Genomic DNA, 14,906 nt, shown 5'->3' with positions numbered 1-14,906 from the left:
GCAAAGCTTCATTTTGTTGTTTCTTATTTGTTGTGTTTATATGTTTACATCTGATACAATTAAGTTCGTCTGTCGATGAATTGTAATGTTTTAACAACAGAACCTTTCTTCTTCCCGTCTGCTCACCTGATTCTTCACATGAAAACATCACTTACGTGGCCCCAACAAAGTCCCGCCCCTCACTCCAGGATTCGCCTTCCGATTGGTCCAAAAACCGACGAACCCATGTTTTCTCTCTGAGGCCCCTCCCCCCGTATCCTGCGTAGCCACGTCATGACGCGGGGACACGGAAATGGTTGCGGAGCAGCGCGTAGCGGAGAGGCGGACGGCGGAGCGACGAAGTTGAAGAGACGGAGCGACTTTCCCGTTCTTCCTTTTCTTCCGTTTGAGTTTCTCGGGACGTTTTCCAGTGTCGCGTTTCGGAGCTTAAACGAAAGCGAAGAAGTAGAAGAATTCCCGGAAGACTTCGAGGTGAGCTCGCGCGCTGTTTCTGTGTTTAATGTGTGTGTGTAACTGCTAGTGACCTCTGCTGCTACACAGTAGCACACGGTTTGCCACCGTCCGGAACTCCTCAGAACAATCCTGTATTTTAAGGCATTGATACACACAGCCAACACCGGCCCTGAGCGAGGCTCGAACCTGTGGCAGGATCCAAACAAGGTGGGTCCTGTCGTCAATTCGGCGGGTACTTACTTCACCTGCAGACTTGTTATTCCCACAAACCCTCACCTTTTATGACCCGGTTTACTTTAATCTTCGCCGCCGTCTCCATGTGTTGCGCTGCAGTAAGTCACGGGGCTTTAAAAGGGGATCTGGTTCAAAGGGATTTTAGAAATTGGTGATTGGTGAATGCGATGCCCGTCGATGTACAGGCCGGCTGGTGTGCTGCCGGGGCAGATGTGGAATCGGATTGTGCCGCGTTCAAGAGCAAGGCAGCATAGACTTGGCCCTTTTTCAGCTGACGTCTGGCTACGTGCGCTTCATGTCTGAGTTGGCATCAGGGCAAAGGAGGGTTTTTTCTCTCTCAACGTTCCGCTTAAATTAACTGTGTAATGACAGAGGAGGAGCACCAGGACTGGACAATGAAGTCAGCGGGAGACCGAAACCACAAGGCAGCTTTATTTATGTCGGGTTTATTTATGTAGCAGCGTTCAAAGTGCTCCTATAAACACAAACATACAGAACAAATAAAACCGAAAATCAGACAATTCATAAAAGAATCTGTAGAAACACTGAAGAAGAATGAACCCTGTTTCAGGGTCGAGTCCTGTTCAAGTACCAGAAGAGTTTAAAACTATACGGGGTTCATGTCGAGCAGGAGGTGACGAGCCAGGAGAAATCAAATAATCTGACAAATAATCTTTCAAAAAATCTGACATAATATGATTAATAATCTGACAAATAATCTGGCAGGACTTTAATATGCCATCCAATCATTTCACCTACCCATCTGTCTGTCTCTTTACTTACCTGTCTCTCTGTCTACATACCTGTCGCTTTATTTCTCTGTCTACCTGACTGTCCATCTGTCTTCCTACCTGTCTCTTTACTTAGCTGTCTCTCTGTCTACCTGTCCGTCCGTCTGTCTACCTACCTGTCTCTTTACTTGCCTGTCTCTCTCTCTTTCTTTGTCTGTCATCTGTCTGTCTGTCAACTGATCAATCATCAGATTGATGATCAATAAGGGTCAGAAGACGAGAGCAGGTAACTGTGACATCACTCTCCAATGTGATGTCACAGTTAGCTGCGGTCCAAAGGGGAGACTTGTGACATCACTTCCTGTACATCAACCTCATAACGGTTCAGCTCAGAGTCGATCAGTGAAGTTGTGACTGACTGCCGGGAGGTCAAAGGTCAGACACTATGCTGACTCGAGTCAGCGCAGCTGCTGCTCTCTGATTGGCTGACGGGGGGCTCAGCTGGAGATGGAGAGACGGGCGGCTTCAGTCCAACGTGTCTCCGATCAGCTTATAGAGGATTTATTATATTTGAACTAAAACAACATCTATCAAATAATTACAATTTTTCACCATAATAACGTTAATATATTGAAATGGCTGAATGTAACGACAGCAGTTCAAACGGATCGATGTACTTCTCTACAAGACGTCTGATTGGCTGCTGGAGGAAAACTGTTGGTTTGTTGTTGTGGTTGAAGTGAAGTTCACTTTAGTTTTTAATTCTTTGGTGAAAACATTTCATAACTTTCTTCATTTAGTTTTCGTTTGTGAAATAAAAACTGAACCGACGTCAAAACTGTAAATGTGGCTGAGCCGCTTGACTTGGGGTCAAAGGTAAGAGGTCGTGACTGGAGGAAGTGAATCGTTTACAGAATAATCAGTGAATCCCTCAGAGACCGGTGGACTCTGTAACACTGGCTGGTCCAGGACCCGGGTCCTCTGATCATATCCAGAACTGTGCAGATCCTCCAAACAGATTAATGCACAAGAGTCCTGGACCTGATGGTGACCCTGGACCAGCTCTAAAGGTGTTCACACCAAACGCGAAGTGAATGTCTCACATCGCAGCAAATAAACACAAAGTACGTTAGCATAGCCTAGCACCCATCAACCAGACTCCATTCAGAGAACAAGCATTTTAACAGTGTGTTACTGATCACCATTGTGATGGAGTTATTTCAGCATCCTTTTAATCTGGTTATTGATATTAAATCACAGATCAATACTTTGTTCTGGTTCCTCCAGCTGTGGTGAACCTTCCCACGTAGGTCTTGCTCCATCCAGTGAATCCAGCTTGGTGAAATCCACCGAGCACCTTTGGATGATGTCATGATGATGTCATGAACCCAGACAGGACGGGGTCTGGTTTCCTGGTGGATCTGGGACTTCAACATGTACAAAGCGGCACTAGTGGTGATTTCAGCCGTGATGGAGGAGACCTGGTTGGTGTCTATGTGGGGGATACCTGGTTGGGGTCTATGTGGGGGAGACCTTGTTGTGGTCTACGTGGAGGGAAGCCCCGCCTCCTCTCTGGACCTGAGTGTGGACTTCACCGCGCCCGTCTCGTTAAGCTGCTTTGTGTTTCATATCTACACGACCAGTGAGCTCATGTATTCAGGTTTTACAGGTTCGTTACAGGAAACATTACAGAAAATATCAGCAAAACTAAGGAGCTAATTGGGGACTACAGGAAGTGACAGGGAGTAAGCCACACCCACATTCTTTATCAACGTGAGTGTGTGAAAAGCTCCAGGTTCTTCCTGGTTTATAGGAGCCGGGACTGGACCCTGACCCACCATCAGAACTCCAGAGTCCACCTGGACCTTCTGAATCCTAACAACGTGATTACTGTCAATCCGCAGCTTTTCATTGGCTGTCCCAAAGTTATGGTCACAGCGCGGGAGCCGGTTGGCTGTCTGAGAATCATGCCAGCACCTGATTGGCTGGAGTTGGTCCTGTTATCAGCTTTTATTGGCCGTTAAACATGCACTCTCTGTCTCTGTCTGTCTCTCTCTCTCTCTCTCTCTCTCTCTCTCTCTCTCTCTCTCTCTCTCTCTCTCTCTCACAGACAGTCTCTTCAGTGCTCGATCGCCCCCTGCTCTCTGTTCTCCAGGTAAGACATTCTCTTTCCTGTGTCTGGTTTTAGATGTTTAAATGTGGTCCACCTGGACCGAGGTGCAGGTCTTCTTCCGCTGAGCGAAACCAGCACAAACACTGAGCCGTCCGTAACCAAAGGGAGGAGACCCCGCCGCACCACAATGCCTTGCAGCAGCAGCGTTTAAGGCGACGCAGCGTTCATGAAAACAAATTATCTGCCTGTAGACCTCTTCGTAGTCCTCTACGAAGTCGTCTATGTAGACCTGTAGTTAGTCCTCTACGTAGTCCTCTATGTAGACTTGTACTTAGTCCTCTACGTAGTCCTCTACCTAGACCTCTATGAAGACCTGTATGTAGTCCTCTACGTATACCTGTACGTAGTCTTCTAATGAGTGGTCTTGTCTGATTGGTCCTTGTAGTTTTGTGGTCATAGTCACAGTATTTAATTAAATCTGTAACGACCAGAGTTAAACTATAAATACGACTTTGTGTATTTACAAAGTGATGCAGACACAAAAAACACAAAACAGGAGGTAATTGTTGCCGACGGCGACCACTGACCTTCCCGTCAATGTTGTCTGATCTAATTGGCTGATGGCAGACAGCGCATTGAAGCGCTCTGATTGGCCCGTTGTGTGTCCTGTAGCCTCGGGGCCTGTGAGCCAATCGGATTACAGCAAAGGCATCCGCTCAGTGATGTCAGGCTGTTACCATGGGTACCGTCGTCCATGTCATCGCGGTTTAGTCGGTCTCTCTCTCTCTGGTGGAGTCGGCATCACTTAGTGTGAATAGGTCGCGGAGGTAAGAACGATCGTAGGATTTTAGGTTGAGCTGAACGCAGCGTCCGTGTTTCTGCGAAGCGTCTCCATTGGAAGTGTTTCCTGACTGATCCGGGGTCAGCTGCTGCTTGTGAACTATCACTGGGTCGATACTGGAGAAACCCGAATTAAAAACGTGATCATTCCCAGGCAAGGTCTGCATTTTTGTTGTTGTTGTTTATGGATGTTTATCCCAGAACTAAGTCAATGCAGAACTTGCCCTAGAATTATATACATTTCTATATGTTTATTTTATTGTTATTTTTTTTTAAGAAAAAGAAAATGATGTATAAATGTTGTGCTGTATAGTCAACTCTAATCCAGTGTGAGATCAGTCTGCATACATTTACCTGGAGACAGTAAATGTAAACTTAAATGTGTGTAGCTCACATTTACGTCCCCCTCAAAGCATCGTGGGAACTGTAGTTCCAACAGGTGATTTATATGGATGAATTGTTTCCTGCAGCGATGAACCACAGCGCCATGGACCATCACCATCACCACACCATGGCCCCGCCCCCGACTACCGCGCACGACCACGTAGGAGGAGGAGGAGGAGGAGGGCATGATGGGAACCATGGAGGTCACATGATGGTGAGGGCGGGGTTTATCTTTGTTTTTTAATTATGATTTTATGAATTTCCCTCCGGATCAAGTGAGTAAGAAAATGAGTCTCTCACTATCTCTCGCTCACATGCTACATCATGCTAATGCTAAAAGCGTAGTGGTGGTGGTTAGCTGCTACATGGTGTGATGGACATTCTACTTGCAACCTTAGTATGCTAGTATAGTAGCCACATGTAGCTTGGAGCTAGCATGCTAATGTCTTGGTTGTCGTTGCCTAGGCGATGACCTTCTACTTTGGCTACAGCAACGTCGAGCTGCTGTTCTCCGGCCTGCTCATCAACTCAGCTGGAGGTATGTCCCTCATTTACGTTTAAATTATTCTTCGACTTGGTGTTTACATATTGTTGTGTTAACATATTGATGGTGTTTACATATTGATGTTGTTTACAAGTTGATGTTTACATATTGAAGGTGTTTACATATTGGTGTTTGTTGTTGACGACCAGAGATGGTGGGCGCTTGCATCGGGGTCTTCCTATTGGCCGTCCTGTACGAGGGGCTGAAGATGGGCCGGGAGTCGCTGCTGCGTCGCAGTCAGGTCAACGTGCGCTACAACTCCATGCCGCTCCCCGGGGCTGATGGGACGGTGCTGATGGAGACACACAAGACCGTCGGGTAGGTGCCTAACGCTACCACAAACACACACACACACAATGCTGACATCACAATCATGGGATGTACATGTGATTGACAGTCAGTATGTGGAGGGGGCGGAGCTTCCTGTCAGACTTAAGGAAGTCTCAAGACTCTCCATCAGGTAACTGTAGTGTTCAAGTCCTGGTTCTGGTCCTGTTCTAAGTCCTGGTTCTGGTCCTGGTTCTGGTCTAATTTCTGGTTCTTTACCTGCTGTTTGATGTGTTCTGATCAGACCCAAACATAGGACTGATACAGTTTGAGTATCGGCAGATTCTGATTGGAGCGTCTCAATCCCTCCACCTCATTAATATTCATAAAATCTCCTTCAGGTTTGTGGTGCTAAACGTGCTAACACTGAAGCTAACACCAAATGGCTAATGCTACATGAACTGTAACGTACGTGATCGAACATGCAGCATTAGCAATGATGCTAACAGCAATGCTAACAACACAAAGTGTAATCCTACGCTGAAGCTAGCGGTGGTGCAGATCTACGTCATGTGTTTTAAGGTGGAGTTGTTTATGCTAACAGGTTGTAAACATGTTTCAATGCCAACACCAACAATAAAATGCTTTGTCGTGCTAATGCGAAGAACACTCATATCCAAGGTTGTACGGGTGCTGGAAATCCTTGAAAACACTTGAATTCGAGTGCGTGTTTTAAACATATATGTAGTTTACCACAACTGGAAGGTGCTTAAAAAGTGCTTGAATTTGACTTGAACCCTGAATTTGACCTAAAATCAACATCTCCCCCCCCAGACAGCGGATGATAAGCCCCGCCCACTTCCTGCAGACTCTGTTGCACATCGTCCAGGTGGTCGTCAGCTACTTCCTTATGCTCGTCTTCATGACCTACAACGCGTACCTCTGCATCGCTGTGGCCGCCGGCGCCGGCATGGGCTACTTCCTGTTCAGCTGGCGGAAGGCCGTGGTCGTCGACATCACAGAGCACTGCCATTAGCTCCCGTAGCCGTTAGCATAGCGATGTTTGGAGGGTTTGATTTTCTTTTTCTTTCTTTTTTTTTTTTTTGCTAATCACAATCGCTAAAGCGCTAACATAACTTTTGTTAGCACACAAGCCAACCTGGAACTACAAACCTGCCGGGAAACTTTAGTGCAGAAAACGAGACACTAAATTACAAAGGTAACCATGGTAATGCCTTGTCGTAGGTTAAAGTGCACTAACAAACTGTAGCTAGCGATTTAAATTAAACCCGACAAACTTGTCGTCACCTTTTTTTTTCCTTCTGTGAACTCCTGCTGGTGGGCGAGCTGGCAGCTCGCCATATCACCACAGAAGGGTTCTGATCACGTAACACTGTCCTTCATTTCCTGTTTTGGGGTGCCATGGCAACTCGAAGGTTAGCGCTAGCTGCTACTAGCCAAAATTTGTTAGCCAACGTAGCTTACATACTTACGTTTTAGTTAGCATTGTTAGCAACTCGTTAGAAGATTATTAAGATTTAATAAAACAGTATTTAAACGTTTATTTTGAATATAATCGTATTAGAGAATAGATGTTTTTACAAATTATTTCGATTTCATTTGAATGAAATTATTAAAATAACATTTTTTTTATTTTTAAAAACATCAAGCCAAAAAAATCAGCCAATTTATATTTTAAGCATAACACCTTCAAAAAAACATCTGTAAACTGATTTTCAAAATGAATTTGTGATTCAGAAGCCCCCCCCCCCCCCCCCTTTTTTATTTTTAATTTAGAGCTCCTATTGGTCTGATGATTGATTCCAATCATTTTTTCCTTTTGCTTTCCACTTTTGAGGCACTTCTTGAATCACATCAGATTTTTTCAGAAAACCCCAGTTTTGTGTTTACGCGTTTCTCTCTCAGCTGCCATCGGCCTTAAACCAGACACCTGTTGCCTTACCAAGGCTGACGGACGTCCTGACCCCAGGACTGACCCGAGACCTGACCCGAGGACTGACCCCAGGACTGACTCCAGGACTGATCTGGGGACTGACTCCGGGACTGAGCCCAGGACTGACTCCAAGACTGAGCCCAGGACTGACTCCAGGACTGACCTGAGATCTGACCTGAGGCCAGTGTTTGATCTTTAGGTGCTGCTGTTCCACATCACCATGTCTGTTAACGTTGAGGCTCTCTGCTGGTTTCGCTTCAGTACAATTTGAGGTCCTTGTGATTTTATCCTGATTCTTTTTTTTTTTTTTTTTTTTTTTTGATTCACACTGACAAGGCGGGCGGAGTTTACTTACTGGACCAATCAGGTTGCGGGGGGGACAGATTTCAGTTACTGGATTTTTATTCTGAACAAAAACGTGTCCGCGTCCTCGTGACGGCGTCGGTCCGTGGAGCGGCGTCTGCACAGCTTCGTCCGTGTTCGTAGATGTAATCGAGGCTGCAGCTCAGGTTCAATCTCTCTGTGAAGCTGTTGATGTTGTGGAAAATGAAGTCGAGGTTTCCTGATTAAAAAAACTGTCTGTGAAGTAAAAAATTAAGTGTCTGAAAAATGTTTTGTCACAAATGCTGGAATTATTGAAGAAAAAAACTGAATAAAGTTTATGAAGAAACTCGTCATCATCTCGTCTGTATGGATCAAATGAAGCCCAGAAATATAAATATAGTAAACGCTGAGATCTACAGATCTACGGAGGCCCTGAAGAGTCACAGCGGGGAACATCGACCTTTTAAAGGAGGAATGAGACATAAATGTCTCCTTCGATCTGCACAGTGTAGAAACGTAACTATTATTAATGAGCTCAGATCAGAGGGAACAACAAAAGCATAAATACCATCATAAAAAACCTCCAGAAAAGGAGGCGATGTTAAACTTCAGGTTTCTGAAATGTGGAGAAGAGTTTGTCTCATTAATGTTTCAGACTCGGCTGGTAATAACACATCTATATAATAAGAGTTTAACATTGTGTTCATGACTATGGGGGGGGCGCGACCCTGAATACGGGATAAGCGGTAGACAATGGATGGATCCACACTCCATACCAGTAGGTGGCGGTGATTCACGTAACACCTCAAATGTTCCGGTAGTGACGCAGAAGTACTTCCGGGCTACAGGTGGATGTTGTGGTGGTTCAGGTCAACCTAACCTGGACACATATTCCTCCTTTAGTTCATTTTTCCGGTTATTTGACCGAAGACGCGCATGTGTTCGAGTTGATGAGCTCTGATATCCGTTAACCGGATCTGAGTCACGGTCCTCCTTCCGCACTTCCGCCCTCCGCACCGACCCCCGTGATGGCCTCTAGACGGCCGGACAGCTTCGATGGGCTCGGCTACCGGGGCCGTGACGACCCGCTGTACGGAGCGAGCTACCCGGTCAGGAGCGCCGGAGCCCCCGCGGAGCTGCACCACCACCACTGGGTCACCACGCCGCCGGACATCCCCGGCAGCCGCAACCTGCACACCGGAGAGCGGACACCTCAATGCGACGAGCCCCCGGGAGAGCCCGGAGGTCCCGGAGGAGCTGCAGCCGGCTGGGATGCTTCGCAGCCGGGCGTGCCGCCCGCCGGTAGGTCGGTGTGTGGATGGACTTGGAATGATTAGCTGGCAGGCTAATTTTACAATGAAAACTCAATGTCACAGGCTAACGGCTACGTAGCTGAGTTAACTAGCTGCTAATCAGCTAACGAGCTGCTTATCAGTCAACAAGGAACACCGAAAGCTAACGAGGCTAGTGCATCATGCTAACGGGCCGTTAGCTCACAGGCTGACCCTGTAGGAAGTGGACGGTGTAAATCAGGCTAACTGGTGGTTAGCTTACAGGCTAACCACAGAATAGCAACTCCGTGCAGCAGGCTAATTGTTTGTTAGGTAGCAGGATAATTAGCACGATATGTAGCTATAAAGCAAGTATGTTCTTTTTAATGATTGTTATTTAGTTACAGATGAAACCGTCATTTTAAATCAAACAGCGTCGGTACGGGTGCTGGAAAGTGCATGAAATGTGTGTTCTATGTGATGACATATATGATAGAACAGAGAAAAGAAGATCTCCATATTTGAGGAACTGAAAACAGCATTTTCTGACATTTCTGCATGAAAAATGACTTTTGATGATGAAAATAGTTGGTGATTATATGTCTGTGGAATTAGTTTTCCTTTCATTTGTGGTCCTTCTGTAAAAAGGTCTCCAAACATCATGTTGGTTGTTTAGAGGACAAGAACATCTCATTTAATGTGATGAACAAGTGCAATAATAAGTAGACTGAATACTGACCATTGGATTCATACAAATATGGAGTTTACCACAGCTGGAAGGTGCTGGAAAAGCATGGGAATTCACCTTGAAGTGCTTTAAAAGTGCTTGAATGTGACTTTGGAGAAGCTGTAGGAATCCTGCAAACACGTTGTCATTTAGATGAATGAGTTTTAGTTTTATTTTGTTCACATCTCATCTGTTTTTTCTTGTCTGGTGAGAATAATATTTATATCATAAACTTCTCACTTTTGTATCATGAAATATAAGAATCAGTTAATTATGATATTAATGCTGATGTGTTGTTGTTCTTGCAGAGCAGCTTAATCGATTTGCAGGATTTGGGATCGGACTCGTCAGGTTGGAAATATATTCTTAATCATATTATAATATAATGAATCTGACTGCAGCATTTCATGAAGGACACACAGGAAATGTCTCAAACCTGTCTGTCTGCCTGTCTCTCTCTCTCTGCAGTCTGTTCACTGAGAACGTCCTCGCTCACCCCTGTATCGTCTTTCGCAGACAGTGTCAGGTATCAGCTCTCCTTCTTATCAATAACCGATCAATAAGTAACCTGCAGTCATCAGGGAAAGCAAATATAAAAAAATATATATTTATGTATATTAATTTTTGTATTTGTATTAAATAAATATATATAAACTAATGTAAGTTATTATAATTGCAGCTGGATGTTCATGATCTTAGTAGTTGATCATATTAATGACATGCTTTCTCCTGATTGGCTGTTTGTGTCAGGTGAACTACCACGGCCGCTGTTACCACCTGACTCCGTTCAGCGCCGTCGCCGTCATGTACGCCATCACCAAGGCTCAGGTACGTTTACAATATAAATAATACAAATATATAGAAGTGTTTTTATATTTGAGGGAAAATATATTTTTGATTTTAATATTAATGTTGTAAAAATCAAACTAAGTTAGAATGTTTTCCTTCGTGGGCCGGATCCGAGCCCTGGTACAGACCCAGCTCCCAACCCAACTTTGAGAATAGATTAACGGCGATATTTATTTTTATCGCCCGATAAGAGTCTTGCGTTAACGCAGCACGTTAACGCCGATAACGGCCCACCACTATTAAAAATATTTAAAAATTATTTCAAAATATGTGGAATTATTATTATTAATAAATATAACTAGTTTCAGGTCTGAAATGTGAGCTGCAGGTCGTCGTCGTGTGCTGCAGTATGTAAATGATGAGTCTGATCGGGGATCAATAACGTGTTGTAACGTACTTCAGGGTCCGAAGGCTCTGTGGAAGGGGATGGGCAGCACCTTCATCGTTCACGGCATCACACTCGGAGCCGAGGGCGTCATCAGCGAGCTCACGCCGTTACCACGGTAACCCATCACAGAATTCAGTTTTGGAATTGCAGAAGTATTACTACAGTATCAGTGTAGTATTACTGCAGTATTACAGGGTATTTTCTGTCTGCAGGGAACTTCCTCACAAGTGGAGCTGGAAACAGCTGGCTGGACACCTACTGCTTAAAGGGTCAGTTCATTTCTTCTTCTACTCATTTATTTAAGTAGTTCACTTCTTCTCCTGAATCAAAGCCGGCGCTTTAGTGCAGAACCTCCTTTACTTTTCTGTAGATTGAAGTCTTTCTCTCTCTGTCTGTGTCGGTGTCTCTCGCCCGCAGGTTAACAGCTGTGGTAGCTCTTCCTTTCTACTGTGCCAGCCTCATCGAGACCGTCCAGGTGATTATTGATTATTGATAATGTTCCTGATGAAGCTTGCTTCAGCCATGTCTTTGAGCTGCTCTTCCTCTCTCTTCTCCACAGAGCGAGATCGTCCGTGACGACGCGTCGTCCGGACTGCTGGATTGCATCCGTGAGGGTTTGACGCGGTTCTTGGGCGTCGGCGCTCCTCACAGCTGCCGCCTGCTTCCTCTCAGCTCTCTGCTGCTCCCGACCGCGCTGCACGCCATCCTGCGGTACTCCATCGCGGCCTCCGTCCAGCGGGTTGCGCTGTGGCTGCACCAGCGGGGCCGGAAGCAGCGGGCGGACCCGTCCAACCCGCTGGACGCCTACTTCCCAGAGCTGGCGGCGGCGTGGGTGGGCTGCCTGTTGGCCGACGTGGTGCTGTTCCCTCTGGAGACCGCGCTGCACCGCCTCAGCCTGCAGGGCACGCGCACCATCATCGACGCCACCGACGGCGTGGTCGCCGCGGGAAACGGCGGCAGCCCGCTGGTCCTGCCCGTCAACTCGCAGTACGTCGGCTTCTCCGACTGCCTCCACGCCATCCGCCGCAAGGAGGGCTACGCCGGCTTCTACCGCGGCTTCGGGGCGCTGGCGGCGCAGTACGCGCTGCACGGCGCCCTGCTCGCGGCGGCCAGGACGCTGCTGAGGCTGCTGCTGCTGGAGGGCAGGGCCAGCTAGAGGCGTCACCATGGAGACGCAGCATCACTCCCAAAGCATCAAATCATCTGTCACCGTGACGACAGACAGTTTATCACTCTAGTTTTTAAAAGTTGAAGTGACATGTTGCCATGACGACAACGACTCGCACTTCTTCCGTGTTTCTCGCACCAAATTCCCTTCAGTAGAAAAGCTCAGTCACGTTTAGCTTAGCTTAGCACAAAGACTGGTAGCGGGGGGGGGAAACTGTTAGCTTAGCTTAGCGCAAAGACTGGTAGCGGGTGGAAACTGTTAGCCTAGCTCCGTTGAAACAGACTCCACCTCCTGAACGCCACGAGGTCGAATTCACACCTCAACTCTGAACGCTTGTGTCACGTCCTGATGTCACTTCCTGCTTTCAAACAAAAACGTTCTGGTGGTTGTGTGTGTTGCCATGGAAACGCTGTCACGTCCTGTTCAAGCATGAACTCATGACCCTGTGTTAACAAAACGATATATAAATAGAATAGAACTACTGATATACATGAAAACCTACAGCTACTTTAAAAACGTGATGCCACTTTTTATTTGTATAAAGTTGTAAAAATGGAAGAATATTATAACAAATGTAGACGTAGATTAAATTATATGTGATTCATACATATTTAAATCAATACTGAAATAAAACGAAGAAGAGAATGCAGGGACGGACGTTTGTGTTTGATTCGATTTTTCAAAAAGACAAATGTTCAGAAATGAATGAAACATTTAAAACCGTCTGAAATAAAGTTTATTCAAAGGGTTTCTCTCTTTAAATTCAGCTAAAAATTGCACTTGTTCATGTTTGTTTCTTGTTGTAAATGTGTGTCGTAAACGTTGCACTCGTGTTCCAGAAAATAAAGTAAAGAATCAACTTTGTTTTCTTTTGCTGTAATTTCTTTTTCATTTGAAATAAAATAAAAATGGATTCTCAGTGGAGACGATGGTGCTTGTTCAATATAATCAACAAAGATGAAGTTGATCATACAAATACATGTTAATGCTTCTTCCCACTCCTTTAAAAAAAAAATATATATATACACATATATTGCTGTGCTTCCCAGTTGTGCAAAACTTCATTTTCTGTATTTAATTCATTTTGTAGATTGTTTTAATAAATAAGGAATAATACACGTAAGTTAAGCTCTCATAACGTTTGTTTTATTGGTTTTAAAATTAATTTGAGATGTAAACCAAAACATGAACAATTAATAGAAAAAGATTCCATGTGTTTTCATTCAGGTTTACTGTTTTACTTGCTTTTTTTGGAATTCTAGACACATTTTTATAATAATTTAAAGTATTACAATACACTTTTCTTATAATGGTTTTGTTCTTTGATAATGACTAACATATTAACATTTTTTATTCATTCATGAACAATAATCAAACAGCATGGTAAACATACAACATACAAAAATAATCAGAATATAGCCAGACATGAATTAGTTTGTTAAAATGAGATATAGGGGACACGGATTCAGGGTGTTTGTAGAATTCACAATTATTTAATGTATGTTTTAATTAATTTTCTAAAATTAAAAATAGTGGTTTATGAATTTAAAATTATGTTATTTGTTGTATTTCCGGTTTCAGGCGGAACCTTCGTGCTCCCTGCCGGTGTTGCTTGTTTCTAGTCGGACTCGGCGCTCCTCCATGTGTGTTCCTCCTCGGTGCGGCTTCGTGTCTCCGTTGTGTGTGTAGGTCTCCGCTTCTTCTCGTGTTTGTCCGGTAAAACCCTCCGTTGTTACCGGACATGTCGACCGGCGGCAGCTCTTTGTTCTCCGGTTTCCGGGTCCTGGGACTCTATTCCAACCACGTGCCGCACGCGATCCGTTACCACAAGAAGCACCGGGAGTTCTACGCGGTGACGGCGGTCGGTAAATGTTTCCACACGTACAATGTAAGAAACGTCATCTTTACACGCGTATATGTGTGTTTATGTATATGTGTTTGTTTATGTATGTGTGCTGCGCGTTTGTCCTCTGACGGCTCCCGTAGAGACTCATCGTGTTTTTATCAGCCGAGAGTCCCTGCCTGCCTGCCTGTCTGTCTTTCTGTCTGCCTGCCTAACTGTCTGTCTGTCTGCCTGCCTGTCTGTCTGTCTGTCTGTCTGTCTTCACCTGTCTGTCTGTCCGTCTCTCTCCTCACCAGATGTTGATATGGTTGTGTTGGAAGTCAGCATTTAAAATAGTAGACGAAGGAAAAGATGTGCTCGTCCTCAGAAGTTCATAATTCAGTGTTTTCTGAATGAAGTTCTGAATGGAGTTTTAATAAAAAGTATTTTCAACGCATTAAAGAGACACTTTAGCTTCATGTCACTCGTCTGTCTGTCTGCACCTGTCTGCCTGTCTTCGCCCGTCTGTCTGTCTGTCTTTGACACTTCGAATGCTGTGAGAGATCCACATGTGTGTTATTGATCAGTTGATGTATTGATTACTTCCAGGTGAAGCGGTTGGGGATCGTCTCTGTCAGTGAGTACATTTAAATGTGTTTAAGGTGAATTCACTTCGGTGTCTGCTGCAGAGTCTGCTCTCTGATTGGCTGCTGTGTTTGTGGTTTCCTAGGTAACAGCCTGTCCGATGACATCAGCTGTGTGGCAGCAGACAGGATGTTGGTGTTTGCGGCCGCCGGACGACTCATCAGCGCCTTCGCCCGGAACAAAGAGGTGGGA

At 45.2% G+C, this 14,906-nt stretch overlaps 3 protein-coding genes across 4 annotated transcripts in view; all 3 read left to right on the top strand.

Moving 5' to 3' along the window:
* Positions 1 to 293: 293 nt before the first annotated feature.
* Positions 294 to 8,193, top strand: slc31a1 (solute carrier family 31 member 1). 2 transcript variants are annotated; one of them, XM_084035563.1, is made up of 7 exons: positions 294 to 471; positions 3,529 to 3,573; positions 4,842 to 4,969; positions 5,221 to 5,293; positions 5,449 to 5,617; positions 5,697 to 5,759; positions 6,401 to 8,193. In XM_084035563.1, exons 3-7 carry the CDS (start codon positions 4,844 to 4,846, stop codon positions 6,600 to 6,602), a joined length of 633 nt encoding a protein of 210 aa, XP_083891689.1. In that variant the 5' UTR covers positions 294 to 471; positions 3,529 to 3,573; positions 4,842 to 4,843; the 3' UTR covers positions 6,603 to 8,193. The 2 variants fall into 2 exon arrangements, with proteins under 2 accessions (XP_083891689.1, XP_083891690.1); XM_084035564.1 differs by lacking the exon at positions 5,697 to 5,759.
* A 488-nt stretch (positions 8,194 to 8,681) lies between these two features.
* On the top strand, positions 8,682 to 13,171 carry slc25a46 (solute carrier family 25 member 46). The gene is made up of 8 exons (XM_084035725.1): positions 8,682 to 9,146; positions 10,151 to 10,193; positions 10,311 to 10,368; positions 10,593 to 10,670; positions 11,094 to 11,194; positions 11,292 to 11,348; positions 11,497 to 11,554; positions 11,639 to 13,171. The coding sequence occupies exons 1-8, from the start codon at positions 8,873 to 8,875 to the stop codon at positions 12,233 to 12,235; spliced, it is 1,266 nt and encodes a 421-aa protein (XP_083891851.1). The 5' UTR covers positions 8,682 to 8,872; the 3' UTR covers positions 12,236 to 13,171.
* A 709-nt stretch (positions 13,172 to 13,880) lies between these two features.
* Positions 13,881 to 14,906, top strand: part of wdr36 (WD repeat domain 36) — a 7,225-nt gene continuing 6,199 nt past the window's right edge. The window contains exons 1-3 of the mRNA XM_084034601.1: positions 13,881 to 14,135; positions 14,679 to 14,706; positions 14,800 to 14,900. Of these exons, the coding sequence (XP_083890727.1) occupies positions 13,989 to 14,135; positions 14,679 to 14,706; positions 14,800 to 14,900 (276 nt within the window). The 5' untranslated portion in view covers positions 13,881 to 13,988. The remainder of the gene's footprint in view (positions 14,136 to 14,678; positions 14,707 to 14,799; positions 14,901 to 14,906) is intronic.

The sequence above is a fragment of the Eutrigla gurnardus genome (assembly GCF_963514095.1).
Source record: "Eutrigla gurnardus genome assembly, chromosome: 19".
NCBI lineage: Eukaryota > Metazoa > Chordata > Actinopteri > Perciformes > Triglidae > Eutrigla > Eutrigla gurnardus.
The sequence above is the reverse complement of the archived record's forward strand: the minus strand, read 5'-3'. Positions and strand labels throughout refer to the sequence as shown.

Bases quoted from the DNA above. Each gene is read 5' to 3' on its own strand.
- slc31a1 (XM_084035563.1), top strand. From the start codon at position 4,844: ATGAACCACAGCGCCATGGACCATCACCATCACCACACCATGGCCCCG. The intron at 4,970-5,220 runs GTGAGGGCGGGG...GTCGTTGCCTAG, and splicing joins ACCATGGAGGTCACATGATG to GCGATGACCTTCTACTTTGG. The intron at 5,618-5,696 runs GTAGGTGCCTAA...TGTGATTGACAG, and splicing joins GAGACACACAAGACCGTCGG to TCAGTATGTGGAGGGGGCGG.
- slc25a46 (XM_084035725.1), top strand. From the start codon at position 8,873: ATGGCCTCTAGACGGCCGGACAGCTTCGATGGGCTCGGCTACCGGGGC. The intron at 11,349-11,496 runs GTCAGTTCATTT...TCTCGCCCGCAG, and splicing joins GGACACCTACTGCTTAAAGG to GTTAACAGCTGTGGTAGCTC. The intron at 11,555-11,638 runs GTGATTATTGAT...TCTTCTCCACAG, and splicing joins GCCTCATCGAGACCGTCCAG to AGCGAGATCGTCCGTGACGA.